Source organism: Toxoplasma gondii, chromosome X (assembly GCF_000006565.2).
Source record: "Toxoplasma gondii ME49 chromosome X, whole genome shotgun sequence".
In the NCBI taxonomy this organism is placed as follows: Eukaryota; Apicomplexa; class Conoidasida; order Eucoccidiorida; family Sarcocystidae; genus Toxoplasma; species Toxoplasma gondii.
In genome coordinates this window covers 4,844,597-4,868,500 of record NC_031478.1, presented here as the reverse complement: position 1 = coordinate 4,868,500, position 23,904 = coordinate 4,844,597, and the positions used below count along the sequence as shown (strand labels likewise).

The 23,904-nt window shown below is 58.4% G+C and overlaps 2 protein-coding genes across 2 annotated transcripts; one reads left to right on the top strand and one right to left on the bottom strand.

The window, feature by feature from the left end:
- Nucleotides 1–100: 100 nt before the first annotated feature.
- TGME49_235420 (hypothetical protein) lies at nucleotides 101–14,786 on the top strand (the record flags this gene model as incomplete). Its single annotated transcript, XM_002368896.1, has 4 exons — nucleotides 101–3,374; nucleotides 4,070–4,168; nucleotides 4,530–4,777; nucleotides 5,363–14,786. The coding sequence occupies 4 exons, from the start codon at nucleotides 101–103 to the stop codon at nucleotides 14,096–14,098; spliced, it is 12,357 nt and encodes a 4,118-aa protein (XP_002368937.1). The 3' UTR covers nucleotides 14,099–14,786.
- Nucleotides 14,787–15,184: 398 nt separating this feature from the next.
- Nucleotides 15,185–23,846, bottom strand: TGME49_235402 (CorA family Mg2+ transporter protein). Its single transcript, XM_018780429.1, has 7 exons — nucleotides 22,010–23,846; nucleotides 20,412–21,190; nucleotides 19,589–19,947; nucleotides 19,099–19,241; nucleotides 18,390–18,493; nucleotides 17,924–18,056; nucleotides 15,185–17,622 (listed from the first exon to the last, which is right to left on the bottom strand). Exons 1-7 carry the CDS (start codon nucleotides 23,066–23,068, stop codon nucleotides 16,636–16,638), a joined length of 3,564 nt encoding a protein of 1,187 aa, XP_018635826.1. The 5' UTR covers nucleotides 23,069–23,846; the 3' UTR covers nucleotides 15,185–16,635.
- Between the last annotated feature and the right edge of the window lie 58 nt (nucleotides 23,847–23,904).

The following is a 23,904-nucleotide window of genomic DNA, read 5'->3' as shown; positions in this document are numbered from 1 at the left end:
CCTCGCAAGAAATCCTTGAGAAGCGACCGTGCTTGTCGATTTGTCAGCAAGCGACTGCGACGGAACTCGATTGCACAGTGGAATCGCGCGATACCCTTCAATGACTGTGGGCGGAGGCGCTGTGAAAGGCTCAGCCACGTTTCGGACTCTCGGAGACACCCCGCAGATGGTGTCTCCTCTGGGGCTTCCTCCCGGGGCGGGGATGGCGCGCGAGTGCGGGGACTTCCCCGAGGCAGTGCCGGCCGGTTGTCTCCTCCCCGGCGACACCTCGCCCCTTATGTCTCTGGGTGCAGCATGCGGGCGCGGAGACGCTGCGCCGCGGCGCGACCCAGAGCTCGCCGAGGGCGCCTTCGCCTCTGGCTACGAAGTGTCTCCTGGCTACTCGTTTCTGGGGGGGCTTCAGCCTTCGTGTCTCTTGCCGCTCGCGTCGGTGCCCGCGTCTCCGGCCGCGGTGCCGAGTCTCGTCAGTCTCAATGTGAGGCCCCACAGGGCCTTTCTGAGGCAGGAGGAAAACTGGCTGGCGAGAGACTTCTACCAAGAGAGGCGGTGGAAGATGGCCGCTGCGGGGCGGGTGGGAGGCCTCGTCGCTGCGCGAGCCCGGTGGCTCGAGCTCCGGAAGAAGCGCGAAGAACGGCGTTTCTTGGCCGCACCCATCGCCTCGGCCGTCCAGGCTGTCTGGCTGGGAGCCGTCAGCCAAGTCGAGCCGGGCCTCATTCCCCCTGCGCTCCAGCCCTGTTGCGCCTCGCTGCCTCCGACCGCGTCTGCGCCCAACCTGCGGCTGTCACTCTTGCGGAGGAGGTGTCGCCCCGCGTTCCTCGCCTCCGGCGAGAGGACAACTCCGGGAGGAGACGGAGACACTGCGTGCAGCGTCTCTGGTGTCTCCTCGCCCCGCGCGGGCGCAACCGCGGACCTCGAGGCGAAAGCGGCGCTGCTGCGCGCGCAGGTTCGGAACCAAGCGGCAGCGCTGCTGTCCCCACAGGTCCGAGGAAAGCTTGGGTCTCTGTTCTTTTTGAGCGACAATCCCTTGTCTGTGTGCCCCGCCGAAGATCGCTGCCTGTTCGTCGGCTCGGGCGCGTTGGGCCAGCGAGGCCCGCAGCCGTGGGGCGCGGACGGAGGCCTGGACCGTGGCTCCGGTGAGAAGAAGCGCGAGAAGAAGGAGGAGAGGAGACAGGTCAAGAGTGAGGAAGACAAGTCCAGGGAGGAGGCGAAGCAGGAGAAGAGGAAGAAAGGCGCAGAAGGAGACGCTGGAGAGGGCTCGACAACCGGCGAGGGGGTCGGCGAGGACGGCGCCGCGGAGCTCCCGAATAGAGGGCAGCGCATTCAGGCCGACGAGGGTGGAGAGAAGGTAAAAGAAGACGAGAACCAGACGGAGGACTGCGCTGCGATTCCGAGGCCGCAGGACAAATCCGATGAAGAAGACAACGGGTGCATGTCGCCGCGGAAATCCGCGCTCGAATCGGGCCTCAGAGAGGACGCGTCACCCCGGCCGTCTGCACGCGCGCATCGTCGAAAGAGCGCGACAGACGAGGCCACTCTGGACGCGTCCCTGGAGGACGGCTTTCTGCCTCTCTCGCCCTCGCTCCACGCCTTTCTGTTGGACACCGTCGCCCGCGGCATAGAGGAACAGAGACAGTCTCCCTTTGTGCGTCTGAGGAGAGAGACGCCTCTGCGTCGGGGCCCCGGGGACAGCGAAGGACGAGACGGCTTGCTTCCGTCCTTTGCGCCGCTCTTATCCGGCTCTTCGTCGATTCTTTTGCCTTGCGCGAGAGACGCGCGCGGCGATGGCCCGCGGGACAAGAAGAAGGAGGAGAAGAGAGAAGAAGACACACCTCTGTCGAGCCGAGACTTGGGCCTAACGGCGGGCGTTTCTGAGGCCTCGCCCTCCGCTGGCAGCATCACAAGCGCTTCCCGAGAGGTCGACTCGCCTGTGCATTCCGTCAGTACCACTTGGTCCTCTTCGCTGCCTTTGCCGGGCTCCTCGCCTGGCGGCCTAGACGGCGTCTCCGCTCCTGCTGCGGGCGCGTCTCCTGTGGGGAAAGACACTGCGGGGCGCGGCACCGAGAAGAACGAAGCAGAGGGAGCTGGCCGGGCCGGCGGCGCGGCGAGCTGGGGTGTCCCGGGAGCTTGCACCTGCTGCTTCTGCCGCGGAGAGAAAACCGAGGGTGAACGAGACAAGGGGGCAGGTGTGCCTTTCGGAGCCGACCCGGACGTCTCTTCTCACCCTACAGCAGGCGCGTCTTCGCCTCCGGGCCTTCTGTCTGTCGACGGCGAAGCAGAGAAGCCCCGGCACTGCACCTGTCAACTGTGTTACCTCTCCGAGGGCGTCTGGTCGAAGCGAGAATACCTCGCGTCTGCGGCGCTTCTCGGTGCGGACGAGGAGCTGAGACATGCCCCCTCGCTTCTCCTCCATTCGCTTCCGTCCCCCACTTTCGGCGCCTCGGGACTGAGAGGCCCCGGACTCTTTGGGGAATCCGACGACGGGGCTTGCCTGTCGAGCTTCGACGCGGACTCTTCCTTGGATGTCAGCGCTTCAGACCCGGTCTCCCTCTCAGACTGGATCTATCTGCAGCACGAGAAAACACTTGACCTCGCCGCCCCCCTCACCTTCGACATCCTCGCCAATGCGCCTCCCAGCGTCTTCCTTGGGGCGGCCTTTTCTGGTTTCTCCGATCGCGCAGGCCCTGCGGGCCTCTCGCGCCGCACCCGCGAGGTCCGCGGGGGCTCCTCAGCCTCGTCCAGGCTCAAGGCGAGTCGCAGCTCGGGGCGCTTGGGGACGCATGCGTTGCCGCTGTCTCCAGCTCACCGGGATGTCTCTCTTGAGTGCCACGAAGACCCGCTCGCAGACGCTCGCGACCAGAAGGGTGAAGAGGTCCTCAAGGGCGACAACGACGAGACTCTGGGCGCTCCCGGGCAGGTAGGGGCCGGCGGCCGACGCGGGGTCGCCTGGGGGCCTCTTTCGTCGGGTGCGTCAGGCTCCAGCGGCGATGCGAGCGACGGCCGGGAGGATCGCACAGCATCGGGTCCCGCAGTGGGCGCGGCGAGAGAGAGAGACGATGAAGGAGACGAAGACGACGACGATCTTCGTCCAGGCTCTGCAGACGGAGTTTCTCAGGCTCCCAACGTCGGCGCCGAGCCTCTGCAAGGCGTAGCCGAAGGCGCGTCGGCCGCGAGCGTCGCGCTTCGACACAAGTCGAGGCTGGCCAGGAAGGAGAGAAGGCGAAGGACGGCGTGGAAGCTGCTGGAGAATGTCTCTCTCTCGGCGATCTGGGACATCCTAAGCAGGAAAACCGATAACGCGTTCACTGATCTCCTCCCCGTCGAGTTCCGACCCCCCGACTGGCGCCTCGACGTCTGTCAAATCCCTGCACTCAAACGTGAGAGATCACAACGACTTGAAGAGGGGAAGGAGGTGACGAGAGGAAGGCGAGGAAGCGAGAGAGGAACACAAAACAGCCGAAAAAGAGTCCCCACGCCAGAAAGACATCTTTCCGTGATTTCCAGAGACGACACATCGGGACAGCAAAGAAGAGAGAGCTCTCCGTCCTTATGGATTGCACTGATCGTATACGCATGGAAATCTGTATAAATGTTCATAAATGAGCTACATAGTTGCTCATACATGCAGTGAGCTTTGTCAGCTCAATTATAAATCCCCACAATTATACTCACATGCGTATATATATATATATATATATATATATTTGCATAAATATATATGCATATATGTATATATATATATATACAGTATATATATATATATGTATATACAGTGAATTGGGGCAAGAGATGTGGAGATGGAATTTCGTAACTGTGGGCCTCTCGTATTCTCGGCAGTTCACCGCGGAGATTTTTCCGGTGCAGATATTTTGGGAGAGAATTGGGCGAGAGTCAGAGAATGTCGCCCAGGGGACGGGGCTTGTGTGTCCTCCGAAGATATGGTCGGAGATCTTCTACATGTAAGCTTCGGGGTCGAAGGCGAAGCATGCTGAAACATCGGACGAGCTTCTTAGAGGACGTTTCAGACTTGGACAGGCATTTGAGACTGTTTTTTCGTTCGTTTCCGGTGCAGATCATGAAGAATGGGAGGAAGCCATTGCCGAGTTGTCGAATCTAGCCGCCGACCCTTTCTCCCCGGCGTGTGGCGCCTCGCCATTTCCATTTGTACCGGGTACGTCCGAACTTGCATGCGCTTGCAGGTTGTTCTCCGGTTTCCATGAGACGCATGTAAAACTGGCTGCAGGTTGTGCTGTTCATGCTGAGCATGACTACGGGGAGATATTCAGAGTCTGTTCGTGAGGGGGGGTGGGGAGCAAGTCGACACCCGCGTCAAGGTACTTCTTACGGCAGTTGGAGACCCTTTTCGGCTTAACGCTGTGTGTAGTGTGAGATGTTGCGCGGTTCGTAGGACTGGTAACAGCACTCCATATTTGACGCGTTGAACGTAGCCGATGTATACTGGCCGCAGGGTGTCTTCAGGTTCCTCTTTAGCCGCGGTACAGTTGCGATGGCGTTTGCGCTCTTGTGTTCAGACTTTCTCTTGTCGACTGCTGCTCAAGGCCTGCCGGGGCCGGCGGGCCGAGGCCTCTTGGCTTTCCCGGAGTACCTGGGCCCCGTCTTCCAGGCTGCGTCCCCCTTTGCGTCCGAAGGCTTGTCGATCGGCGCGCCGGGCAGCCGACCCCGCACGACAGAGGCCGGCGTCACGGGCGCAGACAAGGAGAACCGAGACGGGCAGAAAGACGATCAAGACGAGAGGTTGAAGGACGGCAGAGAGGAGGACGTAGGTGTCGCTTGGCAGACGCGCGGGGAGAAAATATGAGGGTCGGTCCGGAAAGAAAGAGGTGGATTGAAGGAAGGGGAATTCCTCATGAGAGGAAACCGGATGAATCAAGCGACCAAGCGAGAAAGATAAGAGACAGGATCCGGAGAGCAGCTAGAAATGCAGATGCGCTCTCATCCGGTGTGTTGGTCCCGTTTCTTCGCCGTCCGGTTCAAGAGATGTTTTGTAGAAAGGAGAAGAGAAACTTCCAAGTCACGTCACCTGAGGCGCCTACGTAGATGCGTAATGAGAGACGGGCGACAAGTTTTCGAGGAATGGACGATCTTTTAAAACGTGAAGACATTAAAAATGGGTGAACTCAGCACCTTTAAACAGAGATAGTCTCGTAGCGTTCACTGAGGTCCGTTTCTGCGATACTCGTCTTTTAACTGTGCTGCCGGGTTTGTGCGGAGGCTACGGTAACTTCACTGCATGATTGTTGTCGAAGTCGGACACTACTATCCCCGAGAACAATGCTTTTCTCCTGTCTCGAAGAACATGCAGTTTGACGTCATAATGAGTGTTTCCCGCTCTCTTTCATTGCAGGCAAGTCACCTGTCTCCGTCCGCGCCGGGCCTGTATCACCCTGGAGGCCCCGGGGCAGACCGGGGTCGCGTCGACGATCCGAGCAGGCCTGGAGAGACAGGCGCAGAGCACGGCCTCGCCTCCTATCCGTATTTGCATGCGGGGCAGGCGTCAAGCGCGGCATACGCCCGCCACCAAGCACGAGGCTGCAAGGGAAACGATCCTTCTCTGTCGGAGCGTCTGTTTGCAGCGGAAGCCGGCCAACGGCCCCCCCTCTTCTCTTCGCCGTACCTGCCGAAGACGACCTTCCCGGCTGGGTACCCCCCAGGGGCGTTCCCGGGGTACGCGCCCGTGGGCCCTGGCCGGGCGCCACTGGGCGGGCCCGCGCCTGGAGCCCAAGCGCCGGGCGCGACTGCGGTGTCTCGGGGCCGGCACCTAGTGCCTCCTGGCCCAGGGGGGATGCACGCGAAGGGCCCACAGGGCGCGGGCGCGTCTCTTTCTCGGGCTCGGGACGAGTTTGGAGCCCAACGCGGCGCAGGAGTCTGCACGGGGGGCCTTTCCGGGGGGACGTTGGGAGCGTCTGGGGCGCGGGCCGGAGCCCGTCCGCATCCACAGTGGGACTTGAATGAGAGTGCAATGCTCCTCGCTCTTGTGAAAAAGTTCGGGCAACCGAATCCTCACTACATACCGTTTGGATCGCACCGATCTCGCCTCGTCGCGTCTCTGCATCGAAGTGCAGAGGCAAAGAAGCGAAGACTGCGAGTGGTCGCGGGCCTTAGGCATCTTCTCCAGCGTCGGCGACTCGGAGAAAAGGCGGTCGAAGAAGAGAGTGGAGCTCAAAACTCGACTGTTGTTGCGCGCAAGAGAACTCTGAAGCATGCTCTGGCTTCCTGGAGCAAGAAGGGAAGACTGCTCTCTCTTCTCGCGGCCGTCGAGAGAGAGGAGGTGGAACTGGAAAGGGCGTCGACGGCTGCAGAGAAGGACGGCGAGGCGGGTCGCACGGACGCGGGCGCAAGGTCTGAAGACTGGCAGACCGGAGCGAAGAAAGGAACAGACAGTCAGAGCGAGAAGTTGCCCATCCCGTCTGTGTTGACGTACTCGTCGCGGTCGGTAAACTGGGACCTGGTAGCGACTACTCTGAGTAACTCTGGAACGTGGCTGGCGAATGCACTGGCGGGAAGCGACGGAGGCCGTAAACCGTCTTTTTTCTCGCCTCAGGGTGTCTCTCTCGTTTCACTCGGAGACGCCATGGCCTCGTCTGCCGTTTCCCGACTTCGGTCCCCTGCAGAGTGCCGGGAACAGTACCTCCTCTTGCGCGCGCACTTGAGGAAAATGGTCACTCAGCCCCGAACGCAGCGACATCCGATGCTTGTTCTTCTTCTCCAGCAATACTACAAACACATCCGCAGGCACCCGACCTTCCAGGAGAACTTCTACCCCCTCCGTCCCCGCCATCCCCTACCTGGAGGGCGAGCAGTCTCCTCTTTCTCGCCCGGACCCCCGCTCTTCTCACAGAGCGTCAGGGAGAGTCTGGCGTCCGGCGCGTTCGCGCCCCTAGTCGACAAGCCGCCGTCGAGATTCTTCCACGCGCTCCTCCCTCCCCAGGTCTGCCGTCATCTTGAGAGCGCCGTGAACCAGTCGGTCCGAGCTGGCGACTGCGCGCGCAAAGAGACAAACGGAGACACCCCGGAGACCGAAGGAGACAGCCATCGTCTCTCGGGGAAGATCTTGCACACTGAGCTGGACAGAGAATGCGCAAGAAGAGTCGTTGTTTTCGAGTTGCGCGACGGGGCAGAGTGTGACGGCGAAGCGGGTTCGTCCTGGACAGAGACAGGGAAAAGAAAAAGAGAGTGGAGAGGCGCTTTTGCTTTGAAGCACAGGCGACTGGAGGGCGAAAGTGCAAAAGACAGAATGTCCGTGGTCTTCTCCGAATACCCTATTGGCAATTCCTTCGCTCACGATCTCGCGCTCTGGTGCTCGCGGCTGCTGGGAGATAGCTACCACCGCGCTTCCTCGAGCTCGAGAAAGATTCAAAGACTCTCGCCTCTTCACCAGTTCTTGGAAGGCGTCCAACGACATCGAGAAGAGCGAAGTGGAGGCTCGGCCTATCCGCGAAACGGCGTCTTCGGTTCGTCGCGCTTTCTGGTCCAGGCTCTGTCGTCCCTTCTCTCTAGGCCTTCTCGAGCTTCTCTCGGAGTCAAAGAGAAATGCGGGGATGCCCCTCAGGAAGCACTGGCCTTGGGGCTTTCGAAAGAGACGAAGCCTCATGGATCCTACGATCACGCGCTTCCTCTCCCGCGTCGGCTGCAGCTGCTTATCGCGCTTGCTGCGGAGCTGGGGACGCATGCGTTGCTCTACACGCCTCGCGGGGTTTCCAAAAGTGTGAGTGGAGATTCTCGGAAGAACATTTCCTCGCTGGTGGACTCTGTTCTAGGGTCTAGGTCGGCCGCGGCGGGAGCGCGAACAGGCAAGGCGCCTCCGGGCGAATCTCCCGTCGCGATCGCGCGAGTGGGGACAGTGTGGGGTGGAGACGTTCCTGGCGCAGAGACAGTTTGGGAGACACTCGAAGGCACGGACCCCGTGGCGTACGGCCTCGCTCTGCATGACGTAAGCAACGAGGAGACAAGCAGACACTTCGGATCGTTCGCGCTTCGGTGCCTGCCGCTGCCCTCCCCTGCGATCAGCGCGAACAGGACCTTCTTTTCGTCCGCATTTGACGCTTCGGCACCTTCGGGGCCCGTGAAGAAGCCGCGGCCCGGCGCAGTCTCCTGTGTCTCCGCTGTGGAGGCGAGCGCGCCGGTGCCGCAGACAGGGTCAGAGACTCCGAGGGAGGCAACGACTTTGTCTGCGAGGGCGGCCGAAGGCGAGCGCCCCGAGGGAGAGCCAACGGCAGCAGAGAGAGAATGTGAGAAGATGAGTGCCTCCCAGAAGGACGAGGAAGTTCCGCGACAGAGCCGAGAGGGGCAGGGAGCACCTGTGCCTAATACGAAGCAAAGAGCTGAGCAGGAACCTGCGAGAGACGCCGACGAGAAGGGCAAGTCCGTTGCGGGAGTTCATGCTTCCGCCGCGGAGAAGGCGGGATTTTGGCTCATGCTCGACGAAGTGGGGGCCGATGCCAAAGGCTCTGCAGGCGCCAAGCCTCTGCCTCCGCTCTGGAGGACTGCCCGCTCTTCTGGTGGGCTTCTCGGCTTTGGGTTGGAGGGGCCGACGTTCCACGAGATGATTCGCTGTGTCACCCGAAAGAGCTTGGGCGCACTGGCTTGCTCGGCGTCGCATCTGTGTCAGCCAGGCCGCTTCGGAGGCCGCGCCTCGTCGCCTAGTAGAACCTTTTCTTGTGGGGCCCGGCGGTCGCGGGGCGCCGGGGCCGAGGGCATCGGAGACAGAGACAGAGCGCGAGTGTCGCTGTCTGCAGGGAGCGCCGGGACCTCAGGGTCGAGCCGGTTGGAGAGACGTGAAGAAAAGGCTCGACATGGGAGTCTGCGGGACGCGTGGGTTCCAGCAGAAATAAGCCAGCAAGAATCGGAAGGCATCAAATTCGCCGCTTCCCTTGTCTGTAGGTGCAGCGACAGCATGAGGAAACGTCTAGCTGCTCTGAACAGCTTGTCCGACGCTCTGGGTGTCCGCAGTCTCCTCCCTCCAGGTGTGCCGGGGAACCCGCTGCTGGTGCCCCCCCACCCGTCGCAGTTGCGATTCCTAGATGGTGCTAACCACCTCCTCAGTTCGTACGTGCACCGCCAGGAAGGGCCTTCTCTGCTGTACTCTTTTTCGGCCCCCCGCAGTTCGCCGGAAGCGGAGGCGACGACTACGCGAGCGACGAAGCTCCCGGACCCACTCTCCGCCTCGAATAGACTGTCTCTGGGCGTCTTGCCGCTCACGGGGCCTCTCAACCCCCAGCAGTTCGGCGCGACCCTCGCCCCCTGGCTCCTGATCGTGAATCTGGCGTTGCAGCGCGGAGAGCAGGAACAGCTCCTCGCCTCCGCGACCCAGTGGATTCAACAGGCTTCACGCTCGTCGCTCGGCGCGCTTCCACCGAGCCTCAGCCTCGCAGCCGCCGGTCCCGCCATCCTCACGCCTGCAGTCGCGTCGCTCGACGCGTTCCGGAAGCCGCAGCTCCCAGAGGTCCTGGCTGTCTTCCGCAGTCAGCAGGGGGGACACCGGCTGTCGACGGCGCACTCGAGGAATTCGACTGAGGGCGCGTCTTCGCGGCAGCCAACGTCATCGCTTTCTTCGCAGTTTGCGATGGCCAGAACAGGTGCCGGATCGCTCCCGGTTTCCACCGGCGGATCTTCGATCGCCTACTCGTCTTCTTTCGTCTCGAGTTCTCTCCACGCCTCGCAGGCACCCCCCAGAGTCGTGCTCACCGCCCCGGCTGGGGCGTCCCCGCAGGGACCTGTCCCCTTTGCCGGCGGGGTGGCGGCGGCGCCGTCGCCCGGAGCCGGACCGGCGCCAGAGGCGAAGGGGGGTGCGCGGCTGTCGACAGGGCGAGAAGGCGACGGGGCCGCTCCAGCCTATTCACGGCCTTTCCCGAAAGACAGGCAAGGAGGCCCCACAGGCCCTGAGGGCGGAGTGCCGGCGTCGCCGTATTTCTTCCTGCAGGGATGCCCCTCCTCGTCTTCACCCGCTTACGCGCCTTCTGTCTCCTACCAAGGCCATGTCGGGGGAGTTCCGGGGAGCCAGGCGTACCCGGCGCCAATGCCAGTCCCGTTTCAGAAGCCCCACGAAACGTCGAGTGAAGACAAGGCTGCCGGAAACGGCCCCCGAGCTCGAATGCTCGTCCCCTCCGCAGGGGCCTCGGGTGCAACTCCGCCTCAACACGGAGGGATGCTCCCTGTGGGGCCCGGCGCCCGATCGGGGCCAGCGGCGAGGCCCGAGACCCAGGATCCTTCTTTCCATTCGTCTGGCGCCGCTACCGGTCCTTATCAGGCTTTTGCTTCGTCTCCCGGCGGCCCCAGTCCAGGTGCCTTTGCGTCGGCACCACCTTTTCATGGCGCCGTCCCTCCAGGCTCCGCGGGCGGGGACAGTACCGTCCATGCTCAGGGCCCGCGGCGAGATGTTCCTTCGTTCCCAGCCTCTGGAGGCGAAGATCGGCAAGGCCCTTTCGGGGCCCATGGGCCTGCGGGTTCGACTGCGAGCGGGCCAGGCTTGCGGCCCGAAGAGGGCGCACCAGGGTCGGGGAAGTCTGTTAACGAGCCTGTCTCCTCTGGAGGCGCGACTCACGCGAAATCTGGCCATGAGGGACTTCCTCCTTCGTTCGGGAGCGACGGGGAGCCGGGGCCACACCCAGGGCCTGGAGTGTTTGTAACCCAGCGAGTGGACTCCGCGACCGCTGGCAGTGGCGACCCCTCAGAAGTGAAGGGGGGCGAACAGGCACCCGAGGGGACGACTCGCAGCAGTGGTTCGGAGGCCGCCGCCGGCTCCTCTCCACCTTTCAGAACCGAAGAGGGAGCAAAGTCACACTTTGCCTCTGCGCCTGGGCACCCGGCAAAGCACAATTCTTTTGCACCCCCTTCGGCGTCTGGAACGCCTCTTCACGGCCCTGCGGATCCTCACGCAGGCGCAGTAGGCGGCGTCCCGCCGTCTGGGCCAGGCGTCTACCCACAAAGGGGCGCACCAGGGAGCGGTCGCGGGCCCTTCCCGCCCACGGGGCCTCTGGCCCATCCTTTCTCTTCCATGCCAGGTCCGTATCTCCAGCCTCCGCAGACAGGCTCCGTGGCTGTGGGGCCCTACGGGCAGGCAGTCGGGCCCCAGCTCGCGGGAGGCGCGCGATCGCAGCCTGGGGGCGCCGGGGAAACTCCGAGTTTCCCTTTCCAAGCTCCTCGCCCAGGAGATACTTCCGGGATGCGAGATCGCGAGGCGGAGGCTTCCCCCTCAGGTGTGGCGCCTTCGGCCATGCACAGCTGTGCGCCGGGTCAGCGTCCTGGCACTCCCGCCGAGGGACGCGTTTCCGGAGGGAAAGAGACGGACTCTGCGGTGGGTTTGGCAAAGGCCAAGAACCTGTCCGCCCCTGGGTTTTACTACCCAGGCTCGATGGGCCCTGAGCCTGGCGCTCCGGAAGAGAACAGGGCCGGTCGGGGCGAGGAGACAGGCTCGCAAGGGCCGCCGGGCGAGAGGGGTGGTGCGCGGGCTGAAGAAAGCCATGCGAACTACAGCGGCCCCGGTGGCGAGCCTGGCTATGACGCGGCACAGTCGGCGGGTAGTGGCTATCGAATGGCGCCCGGTTCAGCATCGCCGGAGTACAACTCCTCGTTCGGGCCCTCGTACTTTTCGTCTGCGTCTCACGGCTCCAAGGTTCCCCAGAATTCTCCAGGAGTCCCCGGGGACGGTCCCCTCAGCGGCGCGCCCGCGCCCCATGCAGGCCAGGGCGGGCCTGGCGCAGGACCTACTGATCCGTACCCTGGTGGGCCAGCCTCGGACGCGACCCATGCGGGACCCGCAGGGTATTTCGGGGCTCCAGGCTCCCAGCCCGGTGGGGTTCGAAGCGAGGAACTGCGGCGCCGGTCGGCGGGGCCTCCAGGCGTTCCAGGAGCGCCTCTTGTCGCTCCCGACGGCGGAGGGTATGGGTACCCCGTGGCTGGGAAACCAACTATAGGAAAAGAAGATGTTGGCCAACAGCCCCCGACGTACCTGCCGTATCCTGGAGTCGGCAACGCGACAAACATCCCCCGCTCCCCTGGAGACGGTGCGAGTCTAAACCGACGCAGGGAAGGTCAGGAGAGTCCGTGTCCGGGCTGGGGCGGCGGGGCGCTCCCTGGGGGTCCGTACGCGTCGTCTGTGTCTTCGCTCTCTTCTTCGCCTCCGTCTTCCACAGGCAGCAAGCCGAAGCGGACTCCGTCGACAGCGGGCGCGAAGGCGCACCCACCGCGGAAACGCCAGAAGAAGCAGCAGCCGCCCGCCGAGAAAGCGAATCCCGACTCGCCAGCTCAGGTCGTCGGCGCACCAACGCCTCCATTCAGCGCGGCGTCTGGGCTCAAGCCGATTGGCGAAGAGGAGAGACACAGCCGCGAAGGCGTCGGTCCCGACCGCGCGCCGGTGACTGTGGGGGGCAGTCCGCCCAAGAAAGAAGATGCAGACGGTGGTTTGAACCACCACGGACGCGGAGTGCAACCGCCAAGCATGTCGCCTTCTGTACACCCAGCGTCTGCATCTCTTCCCCAAGGATTCGAAAATGCCGGGAGTTCTTCCATAATGGGGATGGGCGCGACAGGCCCCTTCGCAAGCAATCAAATGATGCCGGGTGTCCGGCCCTCTGACGCCAGTGGGCCCCCCGGCGGGTTCTTGGTTCAGCACCCCTCGCCGTTTCTCCCGCATGTGCACCCCGCACCGATGACACCGCATGAGCCAAACGCGCCGCCTCAGATCCAAATGTTGGGGACACCGGGGGCTCCTTCTGGAGGACGGGACATGCCAACAGGACAAGAAAGCGTCCCTCCCAATCTCCAGGCACCGTTCACGCCACAGTCGAATTTTCCGGGAGGCTTGCCGTCCGTATATGGCCCCATGGCAACACCGGGCCAGCGGCCGGAGTCCCTGCAGTCCCCCCAGCCTCACAGAGGGCCCTTGCCGGTCTCTTCGATACCAGGACAGGCGCCGCACATGGGTCACCCGACGCAGCCGGCGCGCGGGGGCATGCATGCACCATTTTCGGCGATGGGGAAAGTCGGACCTCCCGGAACCTTCGCCGGCGCCCCTGGGGCGAAGCCGGCAGGGCTCGGGGAGTCCGGCGGGCCTGTGTCTCGGAGCGGGGACTTCGGAGACGCTTCCCGAGGGGCGGCCAGTGGAGCCCAACACTCTCACCCTGTGCAGCAGATGCCTCCCCACACTTCGTTTGTCTCGGGGGTTCCTGGGCCTTCCGGTCTGGGTATGTCTGGGGCGCCAGCCTCCGGCGTGTCGATGCCGGCTGAAGGGAGCCACGCGCTGAGCCACCCGGGGGGCATGCATGCACTCGGTGCTTCGCAGGCAGGGCCAGGGTTCCTCCCTTATTCGCAAAATGCGGCACTGCCTGCGGACACTGCGAGTCAGAAGTCGATGAATCCGCAGCTTCAGGGCTCCTTCCCCACATCTGCGTCGCTGCCGCCTTCTTTTCCTTCTCAGATGCATTCCGTCTCGCAACAGCCGCCCTTCGTGAATGCGGGGGCGGTGCCTGTGCCTCAGACAGGCGCCGCGAGTCGCGGCCCCGCCTTCTTCAACGGAGGCGACCGGGGTAGCATGCAGCCTCCAATGCATGCAGTCCCCTCGGGGTATTTTCACGGCCACCAGAACCCGTACGATCCGGGCCACAGAGGGAGCGCTGGACCCGGCGCCCCGTCCGGACCTGTGAACTCGATGTCCGCTTTCTCTTCGCTCCCGATGCACCCTTACGGGGCTTCGATGCCGGGAACCTCTGGCGAAGGTCACGCCTACGCGTCTCCGCCTGTTCAGAGTCCGCATCTGATGAATCGCGAGAGCACGCCGGCGGGAGGCCCTGGAAGTCTCGGCCAAGCGAGCCCGAACCCTGGGGGCCTCACTGGGGCCCCCGGAGGGGCCTGCGGCGTCTCCAACGTCGCGCCGTTTGCACAGGCCGGAGCCTACATCCATCGAGAGGGTTTAGACAGGCAGAATCGCGGTCCGCCGTCTCAACAGCAGTTCCAGTTCCCCACCCATCCCGGCCAAAGAAGCGGACGCGAGGGCAGAGATGGCGAAGCCGCGTACTCGGCGATGCCGCAGACCTCGTATTACCCCCCACCTGCGCCCGGACAGTTCCAGGAGGAAGGGGCGTAAACGAGCGATTCACGAAGGGCACACTTTCTTCGGAGGGACTTCACAGGAAGAGTTCTGGGGAGTCGTCTTGCTTGAAGAAGAGGGACGAGAGAAGAAAGAAAAAAGTGGACGTACAGAGATGAAGGACAAAAGAAGGCAGAAAGAGAAGAACACCAAGTCTCATGGCTGGGACCGAGAAGGCTAGGAACACATGGGTCGGCAGTGTGGGGAAGGAAGAAGATTTGAGAAGGTGACACCGAAGAGCGGGAAGGATCCAGACGAAGAGATAACGAAGAAAAGAGAAAAGAGGAAAACCGTTCATGCTTTCAAAGAATGGCCCAGCAGTCTTTGTGGCGATACAACACCAAGGAGAAACGATGGTGTCGGGGACTATGAGGTCGCCTGCCGGAGGCCTCTTTGTCGTTACTCGTGGGGGAAGGAGAGACTAAACGAGAGCAGAATGGACACAACGGTTGTTTCGTCACGGTGAAAACCGTTGTAGAATGCCTCGAGGGTGATGTGGATTCTTTTGTACTGTCTCGCCTTTCATCTGGAGAGTGCACCCTTTTATCGTGTAGCGCAGGCCACGGACGTTTTTTACAGCCAGTCGCGTTGTACTGTTTGTCTCCACATGCGTTTCTGCATCTCTTCTGGAGCTCTCCTTGCCCGACCGTCTTCATGTATCGCATGCACTGCTTGTGCTTTCATGTGTGGTTTCGCTCGCCGCTTTTGCTTGACGTTCGCACTCGCTGGCCGCTTTGGCGGAAAACGAAATTATCTTTCGCGCTCATGTGCTTTTTCGTCGGCTTGCAAAGCGCGCCCAGTTTTCTTGTCAACACCGGAGTACTCGAAGACACGGTTCTGCTGCGAGACTCTCTGCGACTCACACCTCTGCCCCTGACCACCATAATATGCAGAAGTAGAGGAAAGGACAGATAACACATGTAGTTCATGGCCATCGTGGTTCCTTCTTTAAAATGCATGTCTATTTATGACAGACAAACGTATCTAACTTGTGTACGTTCGTGATCGCAGACATACAGACACGCTTAATTCAGGCATCCGACATCTAATATATATATATATATATATATATATGCCTCGGCACGAGTTTTTCCATGCACATGGAAAACAGCTATCGAACTAAATGTAGAGGCATGCATGGACACTTTAAAAAGAGTGTATCGACCCTATCAGACCCGCGGCTGTCGGGATATCTTTTTTCAAGTCACGAACTTTAAGGGATGGAGATGTGGGGAGAATTGAAGCTCGAAGTCGGATCCGCGAAACCAGCGAGGACAACGTGTTGTATACCTGCTTCCAGTTCAGTGGTGCCAAAGTGAGGTGACTCCGTCCCTACGAATTCATGTTCTTCTAGTCAACGGAGAGCGTGATCTATGTATGTATATATATATATATATATATATATATATATATATATATATAGACAGATAGATAGATACCCACATTCTTATGTGTGTATTGTGAGATAAATGCATGCAGATGTGTGGTCATTAAGGAAGGGGATTAACATCTGGATGGAGGCTGAAGAGCTGATAGTTGGCGGAGATGGAAGTGGAAGGAAAAGCGAATGTGTTACGTGGCAAATTTGCCAAGCGTGAGTTAAGCCATGAAGCCGAAAGGGCTAGGGAAGCACAGGCGTTCTCTGTTGCATTTTTGTGAGGTAGCTCGATGGAAACCAGACCAAAGACAACCCGCGTCCCCCGAGAAAAATTCTGCTTTCCCAGCTGTCTAAGTCCAACGGAAAAAAGCGGTGCAAGTATCGCAGGGAAAACTAAGGTGGCTTTCCTCCCTCTTCCCGCTGAAAGCTCCTCAGAAAGAACACCCCAAAATGCCGGGGAAAACAGAACTTTCTCTGGAAAAGCATTCGGTGTGAGGAATCTATGAACAGGAAACTCTTCTACGATACAGACATGCTTATAGCGTAGACGCCGTCCAGAGAAAAATTCTCTCTACTTCCCGGATTTGAACGGCGCGTCATTTCTCAGATTCAACTTCTCCCTCGCTCTTTGCGCCAAGGGCGAGACGGTCAGAAACCTTTGTTTCGTCCTCTAGACGCAGTCCCTTCGAAACCATACATGGATACATATATATATATATATATAAGCATAGATGTATGCAGGTATTTCTCTTTCGCTAACTCTATATAAATATACAGATATATGTACGTAGAGATTGTCGAAAACGGAGTCGGGGGAAGCAAGAGAGATGAAAAGGTCGCTCTCGACATCAGCGATGCTCTCCAAAAGAAATGCATAAACCTGCGTCTGTGTGGGTGTTCTTCATCATGAACAGCCAAGCTTGAACACGAAGACAGGGGGACACAATCTATGTCCAGCCACACAAATTACACATATCGGTAGGTAAACAGATATAGCACGATAGAGAGGGACATAGCAACAGATCGAGCCAGATACAGATTCAGATAGTTCGAGATACAGATCCACGTGGATATAGGGAGACAAAAAGAGATGCTTGTGTCCGGTTTTCCAGGCTTCTCTATAGAGAGATAAGTCCCTGTGTCCTGCATGTGTGTGTTACTTTCCCTCTCGCTTTCCCTCTGATTGTGGTCTTGTCGGCATCTCAGTGGACGGGGGGAAAGGCATGTTCCTTGCGGCGTGACGGTTGAACGAGAAGAGGGCGGGGAAGATGAACAGAGGCCGTCGAATCGCTTTTTTTCCCGACAAGAATGCGCCTGTCTCTGCTTTTGGCCTGGCGAAGAAAGAGGCAAGCTTCGACATGGGGGTTGTTCTCCGTTGAGAACGCCCCATAGACAGCTCGGAGGAGCAACCATGGAGAGCAAAGACGCGGGCGAGGCGGTTGCAGAAAACGAATCCGCATGCGCATGTGGGGAGAATGAGAAAGCCGGACACGAGGAAGAAAGAGTGATCGACGATCCAGCGAGAGAACGCTTGTCGTCTCGCTCTCATGGCTTCTTGCCACTCCTCGACCGCGACGCTCTCCCAAAGAGAGCTCAGACAACCCGTCGAAACACCGCTGCGCGAGGAGGCCAAAACGGACGGAAAAAACGCAGCCAGAAGGTGCTCTGGACGAGACAGCGAGTGTGGGAGAGTCGACGGCGAAGCGACAGAGGACGCGCTCCACACACGAGTCTCACCTCTCTCCCCAGCAGAGCGTCCACCCGCCTCATCACACGACCTAGACCTCGAACCACAACAAGAGACATCCGGGGAAGACAACGAAGAAGTAGTCAAGCCTTGTTTCTGTTCTGGAGAAGCCGACGGGGCGAGTGAACTTCCTGTCGCTACCTCCACGGTGGCTTGCTGTCGCTCGATCGCACTGGGTATGGCTTTCTCGGCGTTTTCTTCTCCCCTCGAACTCGAGAGAGAATGTCCAGAAGAAGAAAGCGGTTCGTGATGAGCAGGCGCTGCCTGCGAGTCGAAGAGGGGCAGATTCATTCCAAAAATGCCAGCGATAACAGCGGCAACTGACGTCGTCAGCGAGAACAAGGAAATTTTGACGTTCATCTGCATGTAGGCGTTCCGGCAAACGTCCAAGTGCATCTGAAAGAAACAAAAACACGAATGTTCAACGGTAATACATGATTTCATCGAAATTCTTATGCATATATATGTATACACATGCGTATATATATATATATATATATGTCGGTAGATAGAAGAGTCGCCATCAAGATGCATGTATACATACATTTTTACAGCTATAAACGAGCACGCGTCGCCCCAGTGGTATGCCTGAATATCTACGTAAATTTATATATATATATATATACATATACATATATATATGTAAACGAAACAATTTCTGAGCAAAAGAGGAATTGGCGATTGCTTGTTGTCGTACCTTGGTAAGCTCTTCGTGGTGGATGACACATCGCTTCGCTGTCAGGATGTCGTACTGCAGTTCGTCGACTTGTTGTAGGCAGCCTTCGAGAAGCAGCTCGACATCAGCGTGGTCTTCGCGGGCGTGAGGAATGCTGCGAAAAAACAGAAACTCCTTGTCTCTATCTCTTTTCATTTAGCAGCTTAGCTTCCGAGCGCCGCGTTGACGCCGGCACTCCAGCATCGCTTTGTTTCACGTTCCTCGGGCATGGAAGTGAACAGACAAGGTTGAGAGGCCGCCTCTCTGAGGCGTCCGCTTCAGGGATTCTCTAATCACAAAACAGTAATGAGGTGCGCCTTGTCTAGGCGCAATCGTGTCTAGGCACCACCCTTGGCGACACTGGATTGGGAGCTCAGGGTGTGGCGTAGCTTAGTGGGGGGCCCTCGAGGAAACAGAGAAAAGAAAGCGGGGAAAACATGAGACTTACGTGTACACGAGTCTATCTGTCAGGTACATGTCAGCCATGTCTCCGTCGTCGCTTAACAATTTGGACAGGCACCCTCGGAACGCCTCCAGACGCGCCTCGATATCCTAGAGTAAAACACACAGTTCGCAGGAATACGAGAGGGATGTTCTCGGAAGCTGTAGTGGATTTCCGACCGCTTGAACGCCGGAGTTCAGTCTGCGTTCACTTCCTATAGTCCCTGCCTTCCTCGGTTGCCTACGACATCAAACAACTGCGTTTCTGTGGTGCTCCAGTCCTTGAGGACCGCGTTGCCACTCTTGTGTGTCGAGTAGTGAATTGTGAGGCGAAGACACTCGCGGAAAATCATTCCTAGTTCTGCGTCTAGGTGGAGACTTCTAAGATAATGAAAGACGAGCACGATGCACAGTCGCGCGGCATCTTGAAGCCTTCGCCACACACTTTGACAATGACAGGTGCTTACACGTTCGCGTCTCCAACTATCACTACATACAAACACATACATACATACATACATACATACATATATATATATATATATATATGTATATAGATAGATAGATAGCTGCATATGTATATATATATATATATATATATATATATTCATTTATATATGTGTGCCTACGATTGGAGTTGTTTGAGGGATATCACGGGATATGGATATCTCTGTGAATGCAGATGAGGGGAAGTCTCGGGTCAAGAGTTTTCGCACCTGAAGAAGATTTTTTAGGACCATGAGTTGATGAAGAGACGGAGAGTGAACGAGGGTGAAGAGCGTCGCATCTGCAGTGGCAAGCGACCAGGCGTTTGAGGCGTTGTTTCGCGAAGTTCTCGAAACCGCCGTGGATTCTTGTTCTGCAAGAAAGGTAAGGAACAGCAAAGAGTGTCGCTTCTTTTCATCAATGCCGACGCCTGAATAACTGGCGGCCGACCCCAATCCTACAGGTCTTCACAGACCCATCGAGCATGGCCTCGGAAATCAAACGCGTACTCGACAATGGGGCTTGATCGTCTAGAAGGAAAATCGGAAACGCACTGGAATGTTCAGACATCGGCTTGGCGGCCTGGAGAGGCCCGGTCTACGTCGAGCCGTAGGGGCGGGGGTGCGGCGACGGTGACCGCACCGTTTTCGTTCTGACGCATCAGAGGGAAAACCGGAAGAATCGACCGAGGCGAAAGGAGGAGACCGAACAGACACATACCTAGAGTGGCGATGGTCAGGCGAACGCGGTCGACGTAGTCTTTGGTGAGAGCTTCGAGAGATCCCAGCGCAACGGCAAAGAGAGCTTCAAGAGCTCGTAGCTCAAACGGCATCTGTCGCGGGGAAGCGAGACCCCAAGAAGGGAACGGAGGAGAGGAAAGAGTCTGCGGAGAAGCTGAAGAAACAGTCTCGTCCCCAGATGCAGGGACAGCCGGGGTGTCTTCGTGTTCTTCTTCTCTAGGCGGATTGCACTCAAGCAGAGATGCAGTCGACAGCGAACTTGCTTCGCCACACGTGAGTTGATGCAACAGCGCGCTCGTCACAGAGGGATGGGGATGGAGAAGAACCAACTTGTGGGGTCTGAGAAGAACGAACGGAAGCAAAGGCAGGAGGCCAGCTGAGTATGACCGTATTTTTACCTGTATTTTCGAGGCAAATAGGGGAATTTCGTCATTATCATTTACTTTCGACGTTGGCAGTTTTTTACTTTTTTCGTTTTGTATGGTTTTGGATATTTTTTTACAACCCTGCGGACGCATTCAAAAACAGATACTGGGGGCGAGTCCAAGCGTCTTCTTCGTGAGCCAGCAGAACTTGCGTAGAGTTCCTTCGTCGCTGCAGCTCTTCTCTTCTTCGTTTCAGCGTCATCGTGTTCTGCAGGTCTCCCGCTTCGTGTCAAGTTGTCTTGTCTTTCGCGCAGAATTCTCTAGTCCGAAATGCCTGGTCTCCCAACTTCTCTCCTCAGATCAAGTTGAGTGTGTGGGTGCTGTTCACGCAGCTTGCATTGTCTGTGCGTTCAATCTCTTGCTTTTTTTCCAGCTTACGTGACAACAGCGCCGATGTTTTCGATTTGCACAAGAATGGCCGTTCGTCTGACGAGGATTTTTGCGTGTTGGAGTTTGAGGGCATCGAGACCTGCGGGAAGAAACGGTAGCGCGAGAGGTTCTTCTTCGCGCGTCTTCAAATTCTCCTTCCACGCGTGACTGGCGAACCTGTCGTCCCGCGGCCGAGAGCCGCTCCGCGCAGAAGAACTGCTCGGCTCGCGCTTCTGGCCCTTGGTCTCCGGAGAAGAATGAGAGAAAAACGACGAGAGAGAAGACCAGGCAGCGACCAGGCCGCCGCGGCTGGCCGTCGGTCTCTCCATCTTCTCCTCGCTGTCGGCCGAATGGTTCCGCGAGCAGCTCCTCACCCCGTCCGAGGCAGCCACCCGCGGCGAGAACAGGCCGGGCGGAAACCGCGAGAAGGACGAGAGAGAAGAGAGAGAAGAGAGAGAAGAGAGAGAAGAGAGAGACGAAGGCACTCGAACCACGTCAAGCAACCGGATGTCGCTGTAGGCCAGCTGCAACTCTGTCGCCAGCTGGTATCGTGAAAGAGAACTGTAGTGGCAGTGAAACAACTTGTCCTTCCCAGAATACGCGCGGCCCTCTGGTCCAGAAGAATCAGAACAAGACCCCTCTTCATTGAGACTAGACAACGGAGCAGACAGAGACGAAGAAGACGGAGACGAAGAAGAAGACGGAGACGAAGGCGAGGAAGGCAACGGAGACGAGGAAGGAGACGAAGACGAGGACGCAGGCTTGGCGCTTGGTTCAATGATGCAGACCTGCGAGAGGGGAGAGAACAAGATGAGGAAACGCACGAGGCTACGGACGCGCGGCGGAGCGAGAGCACGAGGCGAAGAGTCGACTACGCAGCGAGCTCAGTGAAAAGAAGGAAGTTGACAAGCATGACTAGGTTCGTTTAAAAGACAAGCTAACACCGCGAGTTTAAAGTGGTTGGTCAGCCCAGAAAAGAAAGACCACCGAGAAGGAACGATCGAGGACGAAAGACGCGAGAAAGATGGTGGAGACGGCGAGCTCCGAGGCACGAAAACACACAAGCACAAGAGGCAGGAGAGAAACATCTTCTGTGTGATCGCCGTTTGCAGCCATCGCTGTCTTTACAGAAGCAACCATCCCGAGGAGGCATTTCACAGAAGCAACATCTGCAAGGGAATGGCGAACATTCCTCAGTTCTAGGAACGCCTTGCAGACTCCAAAAAACAGAGACACCGATTCCTTGGAACGAGATCTCTTCTCCCATACCCACGAATTGAAGGTTCTTGTCTAGCCGGTTTACCAACCGCTCTGAACACTTAACTCCGCTCTAAGAGAAATAGGGGAAATACACAATAAAAAAAGACTCATATATGCAGCTTGCGTCCATCTTCGTCTTGCATGTCCTAGACATGCTTTGTGTATCCCAACAGTTCGATATGTCCAGTGTAGGCGCAGAATGCGAAGAGCCGCGGGCTCTCTCGAGAACACCAACGGAGTGAGTCTTTGCTCGAGAAGTAGGAAGCAGAGAACGAGGGAAGTACGGCACGAAGGCCTGCGTTGAAGAGAAGATGGTCCTTCTTCCCTCTCCGTTCACAGAGACTTGCCTGGATCTGAGCGCGAGGAGAAAGGATCGAACGGACGCCGGCGGGAGCTCCGTTTCCCTTGCACTCGCGTTCTTTCTTTCGTCCTTCGTAGTCTCCTTCTCTCCCTTCTGTGCCGTCGCTGTCGAGCTTTTTCGTTTCTTCTGAGCGTCCTTCGGCGTGTGCCCTTTCCCGACTGATCCTCTCCGAGTCGAAATCTCTCGCTCGCCTCTCCGCTCCAGAAGACAGATGCGCTGGAGCAACGGAGGAAAACGAAGCACGAGGAGAGAGGCGAACGGACGGCGAGACGAAAACGGAGGAGACAGGAGCAGGGAGGGAAATGCGCGGACGAGCAGCGGGGGTAGTACAGTCAGATACGAGAGCGAGAGGAGAGGAGGGAGGCAAAGAGAGAGAGACGAAGGCCCACAGGTGACAAGGAAAGGCGCGAAGAGACAAGAAAGGCGAACAGGCGATCGATAAGACAGGAGACGAAGAGGAAAGCGAGAAGACGGGGGGAGAGATCGACGATCGAGATGAAGAAGAAGCAACAGTGGAGACGGAACATGTGGGCAGACAAGGAGACGAGGAAGAGCTCCGCACAGTACAGCCAAAAGGCGAGAAGAGAGAGGAGACGCGCGCGTCGGAGAGACAAAAAGAAACAGCAGATACAGGCGTCGAGGCGGAGGCAGGCGTCCTACAGTTCGAAGCAGACAAACAAGAGTTGAGCGCCGATGAGAGCGAGCCTCTGGGAGTAAAACGGAGCACCGATTTTCCAGAACCGAATATGTCCGTTTCCAGCTTCCAGACACCTCGTTGCGAGGACCGCCTCTCCGTTCTCTCTGAGCCGATTTGTGTCGGTGCCTGGTGCGTCTGTGTCTCCTGAGGCGCAGAATCCATTCGCCTTCGCACCGACGAAGAGAGGGGAGAGACGGTGCCGTGTCTCCTGACCGACGATCGTTTCGAGGAAACGAGGAAACCAGACGAGAAGGGGAAAGTGCAACATCTGTGACGGGGAACCCACCTCTCCCCACACAGTGGCTTTCTCCGAGGGAGAGACACCGTCGCCACTCCTCGCGTCGCCATCGGCGCAGCGGCGAGGAGGAGAAATGGTAAATCTGCCAAGGAAAAAACTGCAGTCACGAGGCGAAGAAAACATGAGACTTGAAAAGAGTGACAAAGGGACAGCTCTGAGGAGCAGAAGCAAACAAAGGAGTTGAGGAAAAAAAGAAAGGCAAAGATTTGCGAAGACGCTGTGTGGAGGAACGAGAGGCGACAGAGAGAAACCGCCTCGTCGTTCCTCCTCAGTTCTCAGTCTGCCAGTGCATGTGTCGCTCCACACCACCGACAGAGGCAGAAAAAAAGAAGTCAACGAAAAGAGAGGAAAGAGGACACAGAGAACTCAGGAACGAAGAAGAAGAGACGAAGGAAAAGAGAAGAAGTCATTTCAGGCTCGGTGAGTGTCGCTTTTCAGGACGGAGGCGCGTCCGGGCGAAGCGAAGGAAAGGACCTGAGAAGAAGACAACCGAATCAAAGCGCGAAACGTGGAGAAGAAGACCAAGAAGCGACGATGCGCGTACGAGGCGGTTCGAGCGCCTTCAAGGCTGGCTTGTCTCGGCGTCGAGAGCAACGAGCCGCGGCGCAACACCCTGAGCATGCAGGCCGGGGAGATTCTGCCTCTCCAGCTGCGAGAAGAGCTTAGCGACAGGAAGGAACCGCGACAAGAGAAAGAAGAAGCCAATCCCAGCTCTCCCTCTTCATCGCACCGTTCACTCTGAAGACGGGGCTCAAAAACAAGCCATCGACGAGTCGTTTTGTCTCCTGGGGAGAATGGAGCAACTCGGGGAGGGAACGGCAGCAGAAGGTGAGATCTTCAAAAAGGTGAGGGTAAAAGAGCTCGAAAAAGAGTTCGCAGAAACGTT